General features: G+C 55.9%; 1 protein-coding gene across 3 annotated transcripts in view; it reads right to left on the reverse strand.

Moving 5' to 3' along the window:
• DOCK6 (dedicator of cytokinesis 6) overlaps positions 1–21,681 on the reverse strand; it is a 47,383-nt gene that overhangs the window by 10,730 nt on the left and 14,972 nt on the right. For 2 of the 3 annotated variants that reach the window (XM_052644238.1, XM_052644237.1), the window contains exons 6-29: positions 21,351–21,417; positions 21,098–21,247; positions 20,117–20,197; positions 19,843–19,996; positions 19,564–19,691; positions 19,328–19,421; positions 18,789–18,951; positions 15,459–15,576; positions 15,314–15,384; positions 14,983–15,121; positions 14,795–14,896; positions 14,062–14,148; positions 13,082–13,313; positions 12,703–12,864; positions 11,498–11,661; positions 10,565–10,669; positions 7,937–8,032; positions 7,147–7,287; positions 3,814–3,927; positions 3,517–3,687; positions 3,028–3,167; positions 2,768–2,937; positions 498–658; positions 52–234 (exon numbers count right to left, since the gene is read on the reverse strand). In XM_052644238.1, the coding sequence (XP_052500198.1) occupies positions 52–234; positions 498–658; positions 2,768–2,937; positions 3,028–3,167; positions 3,517–3,687; positions 3,814–3,927; positions 7,147–7,287; positions 7,937–8,032; positions 10,565–10,669; positions 11,498–11,661; positions 12,703–12,864; positions 13,082–13,313; positions 14,062–14,148; positions 14,795–14,896; positions 14,983–15,121; positions 15,314–15,384; positions 15,459–15,576; positions 18,789–18,951; positions 19,328–19,421; positions 19,564–19,691; positions 19,843–19,996; positions 20,117–20,197; positions 21,098–21,247; positions 21,351–21,417 (3,193 nt within the window). Of the gene's footprint in view, positions 1–51; positions 235–497; positions 659–2,767; positions 2,938–3,027; positions 3,168–3,516; positions 3,688–3,813; positions 3,928–7,146; positions 7,288–7,936; positions 8,033–8,267; positions 8,361–10,564; positions 10,670–11,497; positions 11,662–12,702; positions 12,865–13,081; positions 13,314–14,061; positions 14,149–14,794; positions 14,897–14,982; positions 15,122–15,313; positions 15,385–15,458; positions 15,577–18,788; positions 18,952–19,327; positions 19,422–19,563; positions 19,692–19,842; positions 19,997–20,116; positions 20,198–21,097; positions 21,248–21,350; positions 21,418–21,681 lie in introns of all 3 variants that reach the window. The other variant, XM_052644236.1, reaches the window with a different exon arrangement.

Below are 21,681 nucleotides of genomic sequence, written 5' to 3' on the forward strand. Positions count from 1 at the left end.
TGTGTCCTCAACCTGCCCCCCATGCCCCCGTCCCCTGCCCAACCTTCAAACCTTGTACTCAAAGGCAGCCAGGCAGAGGTACAGCAAGTCCAAGACACGACCCAGCTGAGGGAGGGTCAGGTCCGCAGCCCAGCGCTGCAGCAGGGCCGGCTCAGCGTTCTTCAGGACCCATAGCACACACACCAGCAAGGTCCGACTGGACTCAGCAGAGAGGGCATAGCCTGAGCGAGCAGCCTGGGGAGGGGACAGGGGGCTCAGAAGGAAGAGAGTTGACCTTCGTTTTCTCCATAGTAAAGTGAGAACAGGCCAACTGGTACTTTATTACCTAACTTCTATTACTGGGTTATCGGGCACACGATGTCCAAAGTACAACAAAAAATCACAAGACATGTGAAGAGGTAGGGAGATGTGATTGATAAGGGAGAAAAGACATTAGACACAGGCACAAAGATGATCGGATGTTAGATGGTGTCTCTGGCGACAAGGCCAGTACTCACCGTCGCTGGGCCCTGGGAGATACTGGCCCGGGAGCCAGGGGCCAGGGGGCCACCTGCAATGGCCATGGCCACCGAGGGGTTGATGGTGCCTCCGGCATCCCCTTCCCCTTCTGTGTCCGAGTCGAGCATAGAGGCCAGTCTTGAGCGTTGACCTGGGCCCTCTGGGATGAGAGCCAAGAGAACTCAGTTAGTTCTGTCTCTTTCTCAAATTTCAGCTCAGAGGTCACCTCCTCAAGGAAGCCTTCCCTGATACCACCCCCCGAGACCAGGGTGCGGTCTCTAGTTATTGACTCCCAGAGCTCACTTATTGTATTTGCAATTAGAGACAGTCACCATGCAACTAAGATCCACAAAGGCCTGGACTGTATCTATCTGCTCTGGCCACTCTATGCTCAATGCTTAGAACATGGCCTGGTGCACAGGAGCAGTCATTGTAAAGATGGTGATGACATGGTGACAACCGTAATAATAACTGCTGCTGCTATTATTATAGCATCAACTGACACGGACATGGCATCTCTTACGTATCAGGTGGTGTTCTAAGCACTTTAAACTATTAACTATTATCTTCAACACAGCCCTATGAGATAAGTGCTTTTATCATCCTTACTTTATGGAAGAAGGGACTGAGGTAAAGACAGGTTAAGTTGGGGTCACATAGTAGGTAAATGGTAAAGCTAAAATTTTAACCTAAAAAGTCTGCTCCCAAAATCTATGATCTTAAAAGACTATCCTCTCCACTCGCCCCCATAACAGTATCATCAGAGAGAGTTGCTACCAACAAATACAGAATAGGTCTCAGCCTAGAGATTCTTGAGATACAAGCTCAACTGAATTTTACTCAAGCTCCAGCCCAGTTTAACATGGATTTCTGACTGGATTGAGGTGATTCAGCCCCTTATCCTATCTGCCTAAGAGAAGGAAAGACAAACCCTCACTGGGCAAAGAGGACATTGCCTCACTCCTGATGGCCCTTTTACACACAATGTCCAAAATACGAGAAAAAAATCAGAAGTGAAGAGGCAGGAAAATGTGATTGACAGGGGAGAAAAGACAACAGAAGCAGGCATGGCACAGAGATAATCAAATACTGAAGTGAGCAAACAGGACACTGAAATAAAAAGTAGAGGATTTTCCTGGTGGTTCAGTGGCTAAGGCTTTGCACTCCCAATGCAGGGGGTCTGGGTTCAATCCCTGGTCAAGGAACTACATCCCACATGCTGCAACTAAGAGTTCACGTGCGTCAACTAAACACCTCAGATGCTGTAACTAAGACCCGGTGCAACCAAATAAATAAATAAAATTTTAAAGATGAAATGTAGAAAAGATGCACAAACAAGGATAAAAAGATGAGGAATGTCAACAGACAGCTGAAATCTACAACAAAAAACATCAAATATTACAAGTGAAAAATAAAACATCTGAAATTCAGATCTCAACTAAGGCTGTTAACAGAAGACCAGACATAGCAGAAGACAGAGGTCGTGAGCTCAAACACAGGCGATAAGTTTCCTAACTCATGCACAAGAGAGCAACAGAATGAAAAGCAGAAGAGAGCACAGCAGACACGTGTAACAGGATCATAAAGGTCTAACATACGTGTCATTGGAGTCCCAGGAGGAGAGAAGAGAGAAAACGAGGCAGAAAAGAAAAAAAAATAAAAAAATCAAGAGATAACAACTGAGAGTTTCCCCAAAATGACAAAGGGCATCAACCCACCAATTCCAAGTCTGTGTGTTTCAACCACAGTGCACACTTGTTTATCAAAGGTGCTGGTCAATGTGCAAATTAATGAACACAAGGCTCTAACTGCCCTCTCACCCTGACATTCCCCACCTCTCCCTCCTCCCACCTCTTTTGAACAGATAATTCATCTCCCATTTATCGTGCACTGACAGTATTCCAGTCCTACACCTCCCCAGATATTCACAAAATCCTAGGAGTAGTTGGTACTGTCACTGTCCCCATTTTACAGGTGAGAAACTTGAAGCTCAGCAAGGTTAATGGCTTTCTTGAGGCCCCGTGGCAGGACTTAAAGCCACTTCTCTGATGCTAACATCCAGGTTTTTTGCTCCTTGCCCACTTTTTCTGACTTGAGCCTTTTCTGACCTTGAGGCTTTCCTGGGGCCCTGTGGCAGAACTTAAACCCGCTCCTCTGACCCTAACACTCATGTTTTAACTCCTTGCCCACGTTTCCTGACCTGAGCCTTGTGGGATCAATCAGGTCCCCAGATGGCAGAACCCACCCTGCCCGACCCTGCCCTGCTGACCGGCAAAGTCATGCAGCCGTGGCAGCGTGTCCCGGGCGAGTGACAGCAGTGGCAGGTATAGCTCGGCCACCCGGGCCTTCACGGTGGCCTCGGCATAGCGGGGGTCGGCGTCATGGCTGCAGAGCAGGCTGTGGACAGCACAGATGGCCTTCTTGTGCAGCAGGGACGCCCTGCAAAGTAGTGAGGTGCTCAGGATGGAGTGGGTGTGGCTCCTGCACCCTACCCCCAACCCCGAGGGACCAGACAGGGCCTGCACTCACCCCTCGGCCTCAGGTTCCACGGCCAAGGCCAGTTCCGTCAGCAGGAGCCCGGCCAGGAAATGCTGCTGCCGGAAAGGCCCGCTCAGCTCGAACATGCTGATCACCTTGGGGTCTGGGGCCTGGCTGGAGAAGGTGGAGCTCTGGAGAGGATGGGGGACAAAACAGGGGATCAGGGGGTCAAGGGTCAGAGGGGAGAGGTCGGGGTTAACTCATCGGTGAGATGACAGGGGGCTGAGTCCAAAATCAGAGATCTTAGAAATGGCAGATGGAATGCCAGTCTGGGAGTTAGAAGTAAGAAATCAGAAGCTGGTCCTCCTGGGAAGTTGCTGAGAATGCAGGGTCAGAGGTGAAGGATCAGCGAGAAGGGGTCAATCCCTTGAGCAGTGGCCTATGTGTGAAATGGACAGAGATGAGGGGACCGCAGAGGAAGGGCTGGAAGGCAAGAGGTCGATGGGTCAAGAAGAGGCGTCAGAAGTGAGGCCAACCCACCTGGGAGGCGGTGGAGGACACAGAGGGCGAAGGCGAGGCGGGGGGCGACAGAGGGCAGCAGGGGAGGTTGAGGGTCACGTAGTGCTCATGGCTGCACAGGATGCGCGTGAAGTCCATGCGTAGGGTCAGCAGCACTGCCGGGTTGGGGGCCGACTGCAGCCGTGTGGCCACCTGCAGGGGAAGGGTTGGCAGGCGACATTAACGTGGTTCTGCCCACCCCCCACCCACATCCCCCGGAGGACTGCCAGCCCCGCCATGTTCCTGCAGGTGCGCCGTGCCCACCACACCCACTTCTACCTGCTTGAAGAGAGCCCGGACCAGGCTGAAGACGAAGCCGCGGTCCACCAGGGACAGCAGGTCGCTGAGGAAGAAGGCCAGGCTGGCGTTGAGGCGCTCGGCCAGCTCCGCGTCCTGGGGGCACAGGGCCTGTCAGCCCACACCCACTCGCCCCATCGAGCCTCAGTCCCTGCCCTGGGCCTGGCTCTCGCCAAGGCCACCAGTGACCTCCAGGAGCCGGGTCACTGCCGCAAAGCCTTGGGCCTCCTTGACATGCCCTTGTCTCAGCTCCAGACTCCTGGCCATCCTGGTTGTCCTCCTCTCTCTGACTAGCTCTTCCCTTCCCCCCAGGTAGGTGTCTACTCTCCATCCAGCTCTGTTGAGGGCACTCTGTTTTCTCCTCTCACCAGATTTTATTTAGTTTTACAAGTATTTATTTATTTGGCTGTGCTAGGTCTTAGTTGCAGATCTAGTTCCCTGGCCAGGGATCAAACCCTGGGGCCCCTGCATGGGGAGCACTGAGTCTTAGCCACTGGACCAGCAGGGAAGTCCCCTCTCTCACCAGATTTCAGTAAGACGACGCAGATGGCAGAGACTGGCTGCTAACCCCCCCCTCATATCCTCTCTTAGGTACTGGGGCCCTTTCTCAGAGTTCAGAGCTGGGTAGGGACTACATTTCCCAGCCTTCCTTGCAATGGCAAAAAATCATGTGACCATATTCTGGCCAGTGGAATTTGAGAAAAGTGATGTGGCGGGTCCTCCTGTTCCCACCACCTTGAAATACCTGATGTGGTGGGTACTATGATGAACTGAGATGGCCAGGCCCACACTGCGGAGCTCCCTGCAACCCACTTACGCTCAGGAATAAACTCTGGTCACATTAAAACCGCTTGTGACGATATTCAAGCAAATTAACCTCTGCCCTAACTGATAAAAGTAACATGTTTCAAAGACACCTAACAGGATGCTAGTTCAAGAGCAGCCTGGGGACTTCATTGGCGGTCCAGTGGTTAAGCATCTGCCTACCAATGCAGGGGACACAAATTCGATCCCTGGACTGGGAAGATCCCACGCACTTTGGAGCAACTAAGTCCATACTCTACAACTACTGAGCCTGCGCTCACAACAAGAGTTGTTGTTCATTCGCTAAATCGTATCTGACTCTTTACGACCTGATGGATTGCAGCATGTCAGGCTCCCCTGTCCTTCACTGTCTCCGGGGGTTTGTTCAAATTCATGTCCATTGAGTTGATGATGCTATCTAACCATCTCATCCTCTGCCGCCCTCTTCTCCTTTCGCCTTCAATTTTTCCCAGCATCAGGTTCTTTTCCTGAGTTGGCTCTTTGCATCAGGTGGCCAAAACAGAGAAGCCACCACAATGAGAAGCTTGAGCACTGGAACTGGAGCATAGCCCCATGCTTGCCGCAACTAGAGAAAACTCTACAGCAATGAAGACCCATCACAGCCAAAAACAAATTAAGAAAAAAAGAGAGAGGGGAGCCTGAAGGATGAGAAAGAAGGAACAGTAAGTGCAAAGGCCCCGGAGCAGGAAGTGCCCAGCAAGGGGAGGAACAGCAAGGAGGCTGACATGGCCTCAAGGCCCAGCTGCCCTCCTGTTCTCATGAGTTACCCTACGGCCTCACAAGTTAGCCTCAGGGGTTCTCAGGTCCTGTGACAGAGACAAAATACAAAACCCGCCTGAGCTCCAAGTCCACGGGAGGGCAGAGATAGGGTCTGCCTGGTGCACTGAACTTGATATAACTGGATGCTCCATAAATGTCCAGTGAAGGAATGACCGCTGGGACCCGTCACTGATGCCCCCCCAGTGGCTGTGACGAAGCTGCTTCTCAAGGGTGCTGTTCTTCCCCGAGCCCTCTTGAAGGGGGGTTTCCTCGTAATATGCAACTTAGCTCTTAGGGAGACTTTAGTGCAACCAGGTCAAGGCCTTTGAGATCAGCCCAAAGGTCACGGGGAATTGCACAAGAGCCAGCTTAGGCTGGACTGGCATTTCAAACATCTGGAAAATTCCCATCAAACACAGAAGTCCCCTTTCTCTTTGGAAATCAGACATTCTAGACTTCCCTGGCGGCTCAGTGGTTACGAATTCACCTGCCAATGCAGGAGACATGGGTTTGATCCTTGATCCGGGAGGATTCCCACATGCTTCAGAGCAGCTAAGCCCATGGGCCACAACTACTGAACCTGTGCTCTAGAGCCTCAGAGCCACAACTACGGAGCCCACGTGCCGCAACTACTGAAGCCCGCATGCCCTGGAGCCAGTGCTGCACAACGAGAAGCCTGCCCACCGCGAAGCCTGCCCACCGCAACTAGAGAGCAGACCCCACTCTCCGCAACTAGAGAAAGGCACGAGCCTCTCTTTACCAGCACAGCCCAAAATAAATAAATTAATTAAATAAAGTTATACAAAAAATCAAAATAAATTAATTAAACAAAATTATTTTAAAAATCGAACATTCTGGCCATAGCCAGTGGGCACATGCCCTCTGGTCCACCAGAAGCCCTACTCTCCCAACTGAAGCTGGTGGTGAGGGTTCAAATCTCCATTCTGCCCCTTCCCAGTCATGTGATATCAGGTTATTAGTCATTCTCTGCCTCAGTTTCTCCATTGGTAAGATGGAAAAAAGAATAACACTAAGTTCATGAAGCTGCAGGGAGAGTTTAATGATGGGATCCACCTAAAGTATTCAGGTACACAGCAAGTGCTCAACAAACACATAATTTTATTATTATCATTATTGTCTGCACAGCTCCTGTGAGCACTAGAATTAGTGGTTCAGCGTCTGGATAACTGTCAAAGTTTCAAATATCAATGTCCGTTTATTGAGTACTTACTGTATACTGGCACTGTTGCTAAGGGCTAGTGGATCTGCCCTGGCATCTCCCTGCCCTCCCCAACTCTCATTCCATCCTTGGTTAACTCCGCTGCAGCCTGAAGCGTAGGCTTTCTAACTGCTCACTGCTTTCCAGCAGAGGCAGTCCTGCCCCAGGGCCTTTGCAACTGCTGTTCCCGCTGCCTAGAACATTCTTTCCTTGGATATCACATAGACTGCTCCTTTACCTCCTTCAAATCTCTCCCTAACAGCTCCATGAAAGCAAGGAACTGGGTCTGCTTTGGTCACCACTGTCTGTCTCTAGCTCCCAGGCCAGGGCTGTGCACACAGTAGGTGCTTTAAGAAACAGATGTTGAGTAAACGGACCCATCCAATGCATGGGATTTGTGGTCTTGCAGCCAGGAAGCACCGGGCAGATTGGCACCCCACCTGGCTGGCTCCATGTCTTCCCTCAGGATCCCCGCCCCACCCCCCACACCGTGGAGGCCCCACATCCCTCACCTTGTGGACGCGGGTGATAACCTCCAGGCCTACAGAGCCCACCAGGGCTGCAATGTCGTCCAGGAAGCGTCCAGGGAAGCGAAGTTTGCGGGGTGTGTCCAGCTTCTGACCCAGGAGCAGGTGCAGCGTCATGCTTTTCACCTGGGGGCCAAGTGAGAGGACGGGGGGTGGAGGTGGCTTGCCAGAAGGGGGTGGAACCTGGGGGACTGTGTGATGGTTTGAGGTGGGCTAAAGGTGGGCATAAGGGATCCTGGGACCTGACCGTGTGGGCGGGGCCCGAGAACGGTGGGCGGGGCCTGAGAAGGCCATGGGTGGGGCCTAAGTGAGGGCTAGCTAGAGGGGTAGGAGGCTCAGAGAGGGCATGTGTGGGGCTAGAACTGGTCTCCAGTGGTCAAAGTTGGGCGGTAGGAATGAGGGTGGGGCTTCAAGGCCCACCAGATTGAGGTGGGGGCGGTTATTGTCAGCAGGAGTAGTTCAAGGCACCTCTTGAGGAGTCTGGGGGCGTGTTCAAGTTTGATCTCAATAGTTTCCTTCTGTCTCTTAGGGATGAGGTGGGTCTCCTTGGTAGGTAGTTTCTCAATGGTGTCACAGGAAAAGTGGGGAGAAAATCCTTCACACAGGGGAGGGCGTTTCAGGTAAGTTTCAGGGGCTCTCCAGGGAGAGATTCCCTTAGGCATCTCTTATCTCCATGTGGGGGTCTCTTGGGGCCATTTCTCAGGGGGCTTAGGTGCAATCTTAAGAGAGTCTCTCCAGGGGCCCTTGCTCTCGGGCAGGGAACAGGGAGTCTCACCATGAGCTGGAAGAAGAACCAGGCGTGCTGCAGGACGGCTTCGCGCACAGCACTGCCGCTGACCACCCACTGCAGGGCCAGCTCCTCATGTAGCAGCTGGGGGCAGGGGCAGGGGTCACGGAGTGCAGAGGCGCCCACGCTGTACCCCCAGTGTGACAGGGGAGGATGCAGCTGGATGGCTCGGGGTCAGAGCAAGGGGAGGCCATGCAGGAGGAGAGGGGCCAGAAGCAGTCAGTGTGCCCTCTCCCTGGCTCTCCAGACCCCACTGGATTTGGGCGGTCAAGGGAGCTCTGGACCTCAAAGTGCAGTCACCCACCCCGTCTCCGACTACCTTCTGCACAGTGGGTCTCGGCTGGGTGGTGGGCGGGGACGAGGAGGAGCTCTCGAGACAGGAAGAGGTTCGGCTAGAGCTGCGGTCGATGGCCTATGATGGAATGGCAAGGGGATGGGATGGTGGGGGGTGGGGGGCGGTTAGTGTGGGTATAGACGGTACGGATGGAGAAGAGAGATGGTCAGCAGTGTGGATGGAGGGGAGGTGTGCCCATGTGGACAGACAGTGGGGGCGTGGATGGAACAAGCAGTGTTAATAAATAAAGACAGCAGTGTGTGGATTCAGACGGAGAAGGCATGAAAGTGATGGAAGAGATGAGAATAAGCAAAGCACAGTAAGGAGGTGACAAGCAGGGTGAAGGGGACAGGTGAGGATGTGGACGGGAGCCCGTCGGAGGTGAGCGCGGATAGAGCAGGACCCGGCAGACAAAAGTAAGAGAAAAGTGGGGGTGGGGGGCATGTAGGTGGAGAGAATGAAATCAACATAGATGGAGAGGATAACGTGGGCAGAGGCAGGGAGTGCGAGTGGGGTTGACGGTGGAGGGTGAGTGAGTCCATGAGTTCACCGATGGACGGAGGTCAACAAGGTGGAGTGAGAGTGTAGACAGGGGCGCAGAGCACAGACAAAGGGGATTGAAGGGGAGAATGGAGGAGGAGAAAGAAGGAAAAGAAAGATAAGGACGGAGGAGGTGAACTGATGAGAGGCAGCAGGAGCAGCTGAGAGCTCCAGGTTCCAGGCCTGGCCCCACTCCAGCCTTACTTGGGGCCTTGCCAGGCCTCAGCTTTCCCATCTGTGAAATGGGCATGGAGAGCTCAAGCTCCACTTTCCCCGCCTCCTTGGCTGGTCAGAAGGTGAGGCCACTGACAGGGAGAGGAGATGACCCAATGATGGAACTAGCCCAGCCCTGGAAAACTGCCCAGGCCCTTGCCTCGAGCATGAGGGGGCCCCCACAGCTCCCACAGTCCCAGCCACACACCCTCGGCTCCCTGGTCTACATCAGATGGGCCACCCACTGCCAAGGCCTGCCAAGGCCAGCCTCACTGCCGCCTCCCGCCTCCTCCTCCTGAGGTCCGGAATGCCTGCCCTCTTGACACCTTGCCACCTGCAGTATGCCCTTCCAAGCCCAGCTGACACCCCAGAGAACTGAGGGCACTGTGGGGAGGACTGTTCAAAACGTCAGGTGGGTGCTGGAAAGGCCCATGAAGCCAGACTCTCATAAATCTTAGAAGCCTGCCCAGAAGTTCCCCTGCTCAAGCTGTGAACAGTCCCCTGGTTGCCATGCCATGCAGGTTGCCTAGGTGACAGGCACAAAGCTGGAACATGTGGCCTAGGGCCAAGTGTGCAGGGAATCTAGCCTTGGGTGCCCAGGGGCCTCTGAGCTTGCTCCCAACCTCTGCAGAGCCTTTCCCTCCACCTGGAACACCCACTCATCCCTGGCTGGCTCTATCTCACTCTTTAGGTCACCTTCTAGGAGAGAGACTCTTCAGACCGCCCTGTCTTGGTTCACTTCCTTGCAGACGTTTTTGCCTCCTGCACTTACATAGTCGTGTGTTTGTTTGATAGGCATCAATCTCCCCGACTAGCCAGCAGCTCAAGGATGAGGCTGGCCAGAGGATCTCTCTCCCCAATGAAGTCCTACCTGTGATGCCCTAACTCCTTCCCAGGCTTGGGGCCGCTGCACTGAACAGCAAGTCTTCACTACTTCTGAAAATTCAAAGCCTAGAGTGCAGAGTGAGCCCCTAACAGAACCAGGACTCATCCCAGGACTATCTGATGGCAAAGCCCCTCCCCACAACTAGGGTCCTGGGAAGGGGTCCCTCTGCCTGAAATGGGGTGAGGGAGCCAAGGTTCAGTTCTGCCCTCTGGGCATCATTCAGGTTGCTGTGTCAAGGGGACAGTTGAATCTCCTGAACAGAGTGGATTAAGGGGAGAGAGAGAGGCCATGCAGGAAGTGAGGTTAGAGTGGCTGGGTCATCTGCATGCTATTTGCATACTGCCCCTCCCTTTCTGTCACTGCACATCATTTGCATGCTATTTGGACACTGCTCTGTCCCTTCTGTCTCTGCCTGAGGCTGTGGTCTGTGTGGCAGTAAAAGGCTCATGAAGATGCCCGTGTTGCCTACATCATCCACAACATCCATGCCACAGCCCCAAACGAAGGCAGGAGGTGGGGGGTGGGTCTCCCGCCTCCTCCACGCAGCCCCCCTAGGTTAGTCGGCAGCAGCCAGGAAGGTGGGAGGAGCCCATGCTGAGGTGGGGTGATGCACGTGCAGGGGCACGTCAGGTAGGGAGGGCACCTGTCTGGGGTCGGCCCCGCAATAAGGGGGGGCCCGTCGCAGCACAGCCTTGCTGCCTCCCGGAGCATAAGCAGCATTCACCCAGGAGTGTGAGCGGTCGATACCCTGGAGACACACGGGTAAGTGGGAGTGTCTGTGGGCAGAGGGCAGAGAAACCAGCAACAAACACGGAGCGTGCTCACTGCCCTGGGCCACACATGTGCTCACGTGGACACCCACATGTGACCCTGCAATACATGTGTACAAAACACGCACAGGGTATGTGTGTATATGCCTCCCACATGTGTCTGTGCATGGAATACACGAGTACACGCAACCGTGTTCCAATATGCGTGGGCAATGTGCACATGGGCGCCCCCTGTGGATACATGCGTGTGGCACATGTGGAAACACCCCGCTGCGCTACGTACAGGCTGCTCCTTTTTCAAGCTCCAGTCACCCATCCGTGGGTCAGCCTCAGAATCCAAGTCACAGCTCCCGAACTGACAGCCAGAGCCCAGCCCTGCTGTCCAGGGTCAAGTTATTTTTTTTGCCATTCTGTGTGGCTTGTGTGAAGGAAACAGCAACCCACTCTAATATTCTTGCCTGGAGAATCCCAGGGACAGAGGAGCCTGGCAGGCTAAGGTCCACTGGGTCACAAAGAGTCGGACACAACTGAAGCGATTTAGCACACACGCACGCACACACACACACACACACACACACACGCATGTGGCTTGTGGGATCTTAGTTCCCCAACCAGGGATTGAACCCGCACCCTTGGCAGTGAAAGTGCGGAGTCCTACCCACTGGACCGCCAGGGAGGCCCCAGGGTCAAGCCTTCACCTGTGCTGTTGTTTGTCGTTCCGTTTTCCTTCAACACTGAAATCTTTCACCCACCCACACGGCAGCCATGACCCCTGAGGCTGGCGCCAGCAGGGCCCCCTCGCCTACCTTGCTGGCCAGGATGCGGGAGACCTCGTCATCCACAGAGCCAGGGGCCACAGCCAGGTCGGGGTTGCTGCTGCTGATACTCTTAGAGCGTGCCAGGTAGAGGCTGGCGGGGCGGCCAGGCCCACGGGCCAGCGTGGCAGGCTGCACCGTCACTGGAGGGGCCCCTGAGGACGGAAGGAATATGCTCAGCCCCCTGCCCACCTGCCCTGATGACCTCCTGTCCCTTCCCAGTCGGATGCCCTTGGCGAAGTCACTTCCTTTTTGTGTGTTTTGTTGTTGTTGTTGTTTTGGGGTTGTTCTTTTGGCTGTATCACACAGCATGAAGGACCTTAGTTCCCCGACCAGGGATTGAACCCACGTCCCCTGCAGTGGAAGCAGAGTCTTAACCACTGGACCTCCAGCGAAGTCCCCAAAGTCACCTTCTGCCTCTAAACCTCTAGGTTCCTCACCCACAAAATAGGTGTAATAGTGGCTCAGCCTCATAGCAATTTTGAGAAGGATGAAAAACACGGACTGCTCGGCATATTGTATGTGTCCAGAGAGGTTACTGGCTATTACTAATCATTTAGCAAATGAAAATACCCAACTTTACTGAGTGTTCACTGTGCCAAGTATTTCACATGGATTACTATGCCGTTTGGACTTCCCTAGGGGCTCAGATGGTAAAGAATCTGCCTGCAATGCAGGAGACCTGGGTTTGATCCCTGGGTCAGGAAGATCCCCTGGAGAAGGAAATGGCAACCCACTCTAGTGTTCTTGCCTGGACAATCCCACAGACAGAGGAGCCTGGTGAGCTGCAATCCATGGGGTCGCTGAGTGACTAACACTTTCACTTGCCATTTATTATTACTAACACTCCCACAAGAGGGGCACTAGTATTATCATTGTTTAAAAGATAGGAAGACAGGCCAAGAGAGGTAAAGGCATTGCCTGAGGTCACAGAGCTCACAGGCAGAACTGAAAGCCAAACCCAGGCTGCTCTGATCCAGTCCCTGCTTGCTAACTGGCTGAATCGCTTGTCAATAAAATTTCTAGAGACCACAGTCCTGGGGCTGGGGTACAAAGTTCTGTCTCTCGCTCTCCTACACCTTGTATAAACCAACCAAGGCCTGTAGCCTCAGGACCTTTGCACATGCCTTCCCTTTGCTTAGGATGCTTCCCTCCCAGGTATTTCTTGTGCCCCAGAGTCTCCCACCGACACTCACCACCCGGGAGGCTGGGCTCTGTGCCAGGCAGTCGAAAGGCATAGTAGACATATGCAGCCAGCAGTGGGCAGTGACCACGGGTGTCCTGGGCACCCTCTAGGCTCCGGTGGACGAGGCTGACCACATGGGCCATTGCTTCAAAGGCGCCACGACCCAGGTTCACTGCCGGGCAGAGCAGAGGTTAAGTTCCAAGCTCCTACTTCAGGGCCCAAGGGGGTCATGTGGTCTTCAAAAGGTCAGGGGACTAGGGGACTGAGGGGCCATTTTTCAGATTGGAAAGTTGAGCCCAGAGAGATAAATGGGCTATGGGAGGTCACCACTGGTCACTGGGCCCACTCTCTAGATGGGGAAACTAAAGTCTGAGGCTGTGACAGCTCACCAATCTGGCCACCAATGACCGGGGGTCGCACAACCAGACGAACAAGCTTGTCCAGTACGTGGTGGGAGAAGGCGACGAGGGGCTCGGGGCTGGCGAGGCGCAGGGCCGCCAGGCTGGCCCGCAGCTCCTGCTCCACAGTGCCCTCGCTCAGCACTGCGTCCTTCAGCCGGAATGGAAAGGCCCCCTCCTCCAGGACGTGCACCAGGGTGAAGAACTTGTCCAGGTGGGGGTCCTGGCGGGGGACCAGGTGAGCGGGGTAGGAACAGGGAAGGACCCGGGGTGAGCAGGGAAGGACCTGGGGTTTGAGCGGGAGACTGAGTGGGTCAGGACAGCGAGGCTGGAGACCAGTGAATGGAAAAGAAATGAGGAGGGAACTTCCCTGGTGGTCCAATAGTTAAGAATCCACTCGTCAATGCAGGGGATGTGGATTCGAACCCTGGCCCGAGAAGATCCCACATGCCCACAGAGCAACTACGCCTGGGCACCACAATTACTGAGCCCAGGCTCTAGAGCCCACATGCCCCAACTACTGAAGCCCACACACTGCAACTAAAACCCGTGTGCCCGAGAGCCTGCACTCCACAAGAGAAGCCACCGCAATGAGGCTCCCATGCACCGTAACTAGAGAGGAGCCCCCACTCACTGCAACTAGAGAAAGTGTGTGCAGCAACGAAGACCCAGCACAGCCAAAAATAAATAAATAGATAAATTAAAAAAAAAAAAAAAAGACAGGCGTGATCACAGACATAGCAAGGGGCAAACTGGGGGCAGGGGGAAGAGGAGAGACCATGCAGAAAAGGCCAAAGCTCCAGCTGCGATGGCCATTGGCATGGCCACCCCCGCCTGAGTCAGCAGCTTCCCTGGGAGCCAGCCTTGCTGACCAAAGTCACGTCCATGGCCCAAGGCCAGGCCTCCCAGGACAGAGGAAAGTGTTGCCCAACCCCAGGGCCGGACGCCTGGGTTGCGGCCCCGCCCCCTACCTGGGGATGCACAGAGGACACAGCTGTGAGCTCCACGCTGAACACGCCCTTGTGACCATCCACCCAGCGCATGCCCGGCAGCGCCACCTGTGGGAGGGACACGCCAGGTGGACACAGGCCCACCCTCCCCCGCCCCGACTCAGGCCACCAGCTCAGCCATTGCGACACTGTGGCCTGACTGTGGCCCTGCCTGGGGGAACTGCTGGGCACCTTGCCCCCTGGCCCCGCAGCCCAGCCCAGAGATGGGGGCGGATTGTGGGCAGCACTGACGAGGGTCCCCTGGGCAGGCTCAGGGATGCCCAGGACGCTCACAGAAGGGAGACTGAGGCTGAATGTTATTGGAGGGAATGAACAGAAGACAGCATAATGAGAGGACCTGGTGCAAATCAAAGGGTTTGTGCGAGGTTGACACAGCATTCCCATGGGGAGCAAGTGCTCTGGGGAGAGTGTCAGGCAGCCAGGGCTGCAAACAGGGGCCTGAAGCGGCGAGGCAGTGGGGTCTTGGTGGGGAACAGTGAGTGCAGAGGTGGGGGGGCATTAACAAGGGAGGGACACCCCACAGCAGGGAGGGATACACATGGGGCAGGAAGACACACAGGATTAATAACAGGGATGGGTGTGATGAGACCTCAACAGAGGACAAGGCGCCCAGGGGTGCTGCGGGAAGGAAAGCAGGGCATGACTGGGGTTCTTGGGACCCGGTGCTGGTTGGCAGGGGGTCCAGGGCACGCACATCTGGTGTGAGCACGGAGTAGCTGGGCGGGGGCTGGTCTACCGACACGGGGAGGCAGAAGGGGCCTGTCCTCAGGCGGCCGTGCTGCAGCAGTGGGATCCACTGGGGAGAGACAGGGGGTCAGATGTGGGGCCGGACAAGGGCCAGGAGGGCGGGGCATGGATGGGGAGAGGCGGCAGGGGGCTCACAGTGAAGCCCACAGGAGTCTCCAGGGCCGTGCCAGGCCGGGGCTGGCAGCTGACGTGGTAGAAGGTGAAGAGCAGATGGTGGTTCTCAGTCACGCAGGCGGGAAGACGCAGCTTGAACTCCTCGTAGAACTCGGGAGACCTAGGGGGCCGGGCGAGGGGTTCTGCTGGGAGCTGGGCTCCCCCTTGCCTGTCTCACCCCCTTTGCCAGGCCCCACTGTTCCTGCTGTCTGCCTCAGGTGCCCCCATTTGCACTCCAGGAGCCTGCCCATCCCCCGCACCCCTCTTCCTGCCCATCTATACCCCCACCAGTCCCCCACCCCAGCCCACATACTTGTTATGGTAGACCACCGGTGTGAAGGCTTCACGGGTAAATTCACTGCAGCTGGACTTGCCAAAGATGACCTGGGGGGAGCAAAGGCATGAGGGACTGGCTGGGGACCAACCCCCGCCCCCCGCCCCTGGGTCCAGCCACTGACCGGCAGGGCCTGGCTGGGGTCCTCGCCTGCCATGTACTGCACTCGCACGGTGAGGTTGCGCACGGAGCCCTGGCGGCTGCTGAAGTTGAGGCTGTGTGGGTACACGTACAGCAGGCTCCTGCGGGGGAAGGGGCATGTCCACGTCAGAGGGACAGAGAGCCTGGGGGACAGTGGCCACCCCACCGGGACACGGAGGGCTGGGTCAGGGACAGTGATGGGCAGCAGGCGGGCGATGTGAGTGCAGAGAGCGGGCAATAGACAGGTACCATTCAGAGCACAGATGGGGGAACAGAGTGACAGAGGGTGGGAATACAGAGGGACTTCAGGGCCACTGAGGGTGCACGGTGAGGCAGAGGAGACACACAGGTGCTCAGGCCCAGGCTGACCTGCGCCTCATCCAGCTCAGGAGCCTGACTGCCCCTTCCCTCAGAAGAGGCCCCTGGAGTTATATGGCTTCTCTCTCAGCTGGGGAAATGGAGGCGAGAGTTGGAGGCGAGAGCAGGGCTGAGGTCAGGGTTCTGCCTCCCTCCTCCAGAGTAAGCTTGTACAGGCCCCAGCAGCACCCTGGGTCTCCGCTTCCCTAACTATATAATGAGGGCATCAAGCCTCCCAGCTGAGCCTTTGTCATTATCAATGATATTAAGCAACAATAATGTCAATAATTGCACCAAACACTAATGCGGGGCCAACTGTGTGTTGGGTTTTGTTCTAAGCACCTGACGTGAAACGACTCATTTATTTCTTACCAGTAGCCTATTGGGGGGGAACCTCGCATCATCCCCCATTTCACAGTCACAGGCAGGGAAACAGAAGCACTTGCCCACAGTCATCCAGGGAGAAAAACAGCAGTGAGCATTGATCCAGGGCACATGGAGGTCCTGGAGTCAGGCTGTGTGGCCTTGAAAGGATCTCCACCACCTGCTCCCCTAGCTCTTAACCAGGTCAACAAAGACTCGGGCATTGCAGGCTTGTGAGAAGGTTATGAGATCAGCTACTGTGTAATAGCAGCAGGACAGCTCTGGGTGAACCACTGGCGATCATAAAAGCCTCACTGTTACTGTCGTTACTGTTGTGCCCATCCACAGATGGGAAACGGAGGCTAGGAGCCGTAGGGTTCTCCAGCCAGGCCTGGGCCTATCCTCTCACCAGTGCCCCAGCCCACACCTGGCCCCAAGCCCCCGCCAGCGTGATTCCAGCGTGGCTGGCTGGACATCCGCCTGACGCAACTGTGGTGCCACCTCCAGGCCCTTGCTCAACACGGGGCACCCAGCTGGCTGGTTAACGATTGACCTGAAGTTAAGGTGGGGGTGTTAAGGCATAAAAGGCAGCCCCACTGGGGCTGTAGCCACAGCCTCCCCAGCCCTCCAGCCATGCCCGTGCTTGTGCTGTGCTTGCTGTGCGCCCTGGCAACGACGGCCCAGCCGGCACTGGTGGGTTTCACGAGTGGCTCAGAGCCAGCGCAGCAGGAGGAGCTGACCCTACTCTTCCACGGGGCCCTGCAGCTGAGCCAGGCTCTCAACGGTGTGTACAAGGCCACGGAGGCACAGCTGACAAAGGCCGGGGACAGCCTGAGCCTCTATGGCCAGGTGCTGGGGCTCCTGGGGAAGGAGGTCAGCCAGGGCCAGGATGCAGCCCAAGAGCTACGTGCGAGTCTATTGGAGATGCAGGTGGGCACTGCAGTTGGGGTGTTGTGGGGTGGGTAAGAGTCTGTGGTGGAGTTATGCCTGGGTTGACCTTTGGGGTTTTCCCAGGAGTGAGGGGGTTCCTGGAATACAGGATTTCCAATGTTAAAATCAGGCTGATCTCAGCAGGTCACCCTACTAACATCCACCATCTATTGGTAGATAGAAGAGGATGGTCTCAAGCTGCAGGCAGAGGCCACAGCCCAGGCGCTGGGGGAGGTGGCCCGGGGACAGCAGGTGCTGCGGGAGAAAATGAAGTGGCTAGAAGTTCAACTGAAGGGCGTGTGGCTGGGCCATGCCCGGCAAGAATTCGAGGCCTTAAAGGTAAGGGGTTCCTGGCCCTGGGGGAATCAAGACCTCGATTCACAATCAGACCTCATTTCTGAACCTTCTGTCCCCCAGACCCCCCAGACCCAGTTAAGGCTTCTAGTACCCTGGTCTCTATGCTATGTGACCCTGGGCAAAAGCCATGTGCCTTCCCATGCCTCAGTTGCCTTATTTGTAAATAAGAACAACAACTATGTCTCAAAATAGAGCCAGGGACTCAGTGCAGATAAAATCCTCAAGCTGGGATGGGGCACATAGTGGTTATTCAATAAATGCATACTAGAGCGTTTCTGGAGCACCTGTGATGCACCCAGTACTGTTTTATCCCCTCTAATAATCTCTATTATGGGCTTCCTTGGTGGCTCAGAGGTAAAGAATCCGCTCGTGATGCAGGAGACACAGTTTCGATCCCTGGGTCAGGAAGATCCCCTGGAGAAGGAAATGGCAACCCACTCTAGTATTCTTGCCTGAAAATCCCATGGACAGAGGAGCCTGGTAGACTATGGTCCACGGGGTTGCAAGAGTCGAACACAACTCAGCGACTAAATCATCACAATCTCTATCATGCTCAGAACAATCCCACAGAGGGACTCCTATTTCGTCCCCATTTTACAGCTGGGAAAGTTGAGGCCAAGGAGTGGCGGTGGCTTGCGGATCACACAGATACAGTGGGAAGCGGGAGAGTCTGGGCAGAATCCAGGGATGGGAGGTGCGGGGGCCCCCAGCTGAGGGTTCTGTCCTGACCCACAGGCCCATGCAGATGAGCAGAACCACGTCGTGTGGGTCCTCACGGGTCACGTGCAGCGACAGAAGCAGGAGATGATGGCACAGCAGCAGCGGCTGAGACAGATTCAGGAGAGGTGAGCCTGGCGGGGGTCTAGGTGTGCGAGGGCAGCGGAATAGGGGTATCCCTGTGCCTTGGCTAAGCCTCACCTCCTTCCCAGACTCCACATGGCTGCGCTCCCAGCCTGAGCCTGAGCCTGGGCAGAACTGAGGACCAGTCATGCACCGAGGGACACAGCCCTGCCCCATGCGGCCCCCACACAGGGAGGAGCTGCCCATCCGCTGAGGTCAGCCAGGGCTCTGGGCCCTGCTTCCAGTCATGGAGCAGAGAGGGAAGCAGGCGGGGACGCAGGCAGAGAACATGGATGGTCGAGGAGGGGTGGAGGAAGGATATGCCCCTTCATGCCTATACATTCCCTATTAAAGCAGAACAGTGGCATCTCAGGCCAGCGTCTGTGTGTGTTGGAGGCGAGGAAGCAGACCTCACTCCGCATGATGCCCCCCATATTCAAGTGCCCGGCTGCCCCAGAAGTTGTACCTGTAGCTGGTGTGGGGGGCATAGACCTCACGGGCAGGGAACTCCAGGATCTCCTTGGTGGGCCGGCCCCTGGGGTCTGGGTAGGGCTTGATGTGAAGTAGCTCCGGGGAGAGGCAGAAGTGAGGGTTCTCAGGGGCCGGGGAAATGTCGATCTTGAGCTGGGCTGGGGAGGGGGAGCCAGTTTGCACCTTCCTGGGAGTCTCCACCTGGGGTCCCCTGCCCCGCCCACACACTCTGAGCTCAAGTCAGGGCTCTGACCCTCCCACAATGCCCTCTGGTGGCTCCATCTTTCAGGTGCTGTGGCAGGAAGTCACCCTCAACTCCCGTTGCGGCCTCCCATCTTTGAGGAGCTCTGCCCACATTCCCCGTTTGACCCACTACCTGTCTTATTTATTCTGCTTCTCATCTCTGGCCCCCACTGGAAGGTCACCCCTGAAGTCAGGGCTTTGTCTATCATAGTCACCAAGATCTGGCGCAGCAGATACGGGTTTGAATGACTACATGAGTGACACGTCTCATGTACGGGGCACACCACGCACCGGTCACGGGACGCAGGCGTCGCAACAGGGATGTCGGGCGCCGCATGTCAGCCAGGAACTTGAAGAGGTCCTCGTCACTGAGCCGCTCAGCCTCCTGCACGAACCCGCCCCAGTGACCCAGGGTTGAGGGGTTTGGGGATCCCCGGGGATCGTGCGGCCGCAAGAGGGAAATGGGGATGTGTGTGGGGTCCCCCTCTCTCAGCCCCCTGCCCACCCGCCACCCCCAGCCACGACACCTGCTTAAAGAAGTTGGTGACAGTTAGTGTGGCCGGGCGGAAACCAGAGAAGCTGCAAGCGTCGTCCCCACTACTCGTCCGGTCCTGGGGTCCCCGACGGCGGCGGTCAGTCCAGGCGGGTCGGCGCTCTAGGGGAGACAGTGATGGAGCGACAGAAATGAAGGGTGCGGGGAGCCAAGACACTGCAGACTCAGGCCTGGTACCTAGTCCAGCCAGCAGAGGGCGCCCCTTCCCCACCCTGGTAGCTCCGCCCCTGGCCCATCGGCCCCGCCTCCTCACCGCCCTCTGAGTCTGAGTCCCGGTCTGGCTGGCCGGCGCTGCTCACGATGTTGGCCAGGTGCACAGCCGTCCAGGCGAAGGGCATGCGATAGCGGCCCAGACGGGTGCAGAACTGCTCAGCCGCCAGGCGCAGCTTCTCCAGCTTCTCTTTGTTCTGGGAGGAGACCCCCGACACACCCCACCCCCGACAAGCTCAGTGTCCCAGGCCTGCTGAATCCAGGATCTGCTCTGCGGGGGTACCCCTTCAACGCTCGCCCCAGCCTCCCACGCTCACCTTGGCTGTGTCCGCCTCCTTCATCACCATGTAGGGCTCACAGCACTCGCTAATGTCTCCTTGCTGCAGCACCTTCTCCAGCTGAGGGGCGGGCAAGCCCAGTGAGGTGCTGCCAGGACCCCAACCTCCCCACCTCACTCCCAATCTCTCTGACCTTTACCGCCACCCAAACATTCCACCCAGCTAGGGCTTTCGCTCCAACACCTCCCACGACTCCCACTATCCCTTGGACTGAGTGCTAGCTGTCAGCCTGCATAACTAGCTGCCCCCGCCCCCAAACCCGACTCCATTTTTCCTCCCATGTTTATATCTTTATTTCTTAGTATAAGCAAAGTCCACTCCAAGCATGGCTCTAGGCCTGGACTCTAATCCTGACCACTTGGGGGCTGTGGGACCTTGAGCACATTCCTTCTGGATTTTGTGCCTCAGCTTCCCCATCTGTAAAATGGGCCCCATGGCAACCCCCACCTTCCTGGGCTGTGAGGAGCAAAGGCCAGATTCCTTGTGAAGCATGACTGACTGGAAGCAGTGCCTGCCTGAAGGTGTCCAATTAATGTCATTAATTAATTGATCAAAAACTAACTGAACGTTTGGGGAAAGGAAATTTGAGCTCACTCCTGGAAGCAAAATCCCAAACCATGCGCCAATTAAGTTTTCCCACCCCTAATAAGCTGAAAAACTCAACCAAAAAAAAAAAAAAAAACCATTTTAAATGTCTTCCCACATGTGCCAGGATGCCATTTCTCCCCAGGCTGCCTACTCATGGGTGTCAGCTCAGCTGTCACCTCTCCAAGAAGCCCTTGGTGATTTCTCCCCACCTGGGTTCATTCAGAAGCTCCCTGTGGGCTCAGGCTTCCTCTTGGGCTTCCCCCATGACAGCTCTGCTCACCATTCTTGGTGACATGTCTTCTTCTATGAGAGCAGGGACCTCACCTGTGGCCTTCACCATGATCACCCCCTTGCCAGCCCCAGTTGGTATACCTTGATGACCAAGAAGATGTCAGGCGAGGGGTAGGTCACAGAGAAGATAGCAGAGCGGGCCAGGGTCGAGATGGCAGGATGGGTGACGTGGGCCCGCAGTAGCCCCTTCATGGAGTCCGAGTTCAGGTCAAAGTAGAAATTCTCTGAGATCTAGGGGCACAAGAAACAGCTGAGCCACCAGCCCCAGGAAGACCATCACCCTGCAGCAAGGAAGAAGAGCGGGTGGGAGGAAGGGGAAGAAAGGGGCTCCTACCTTCTTTTTCTCTCGCACATCGTATAGGGCCAAGATGCCAAAGATGGGCTCGATTTCAATCTCGAACCTGCAATGAGTGGGGGCTCTCTGGCAGTGGCTGACCTTGATCCTCCCATCTCCATATGCCCTCTCCCTCTTGAGGTCCAGCTCAGCCTTGGTGCACTGGGAGGGGAGGGCATCTGATTCCCACTGGGTCACAAAGAGCACCATCTAAGGACTTGTAGGAAAGGCCTGTCCCATTTTGCAAAAGGGGAAACTGAGGACTATCCTGGTGGTCCAGTGGATAAGAATCCCTGCCAATGCAGGGAACACGGGTTCAATCCCTGCTCCG

The sequence above is a fragment of the Budorcas taxicolor genome, chromosome 7 (assembly GCF_023091745.1).
Source record: "Budorcas taxicolor isolate Tak-1 chromosome 7, Takin1.1, whole genome shotgun sequence".
Taxonomy (NCBI): domain Eukaryota; kingdom Metazoa; phylum Chordata; class Mammalia; order Artiodactyla; family Bovidae; genus Budorcas; species Budorcas taxicolor.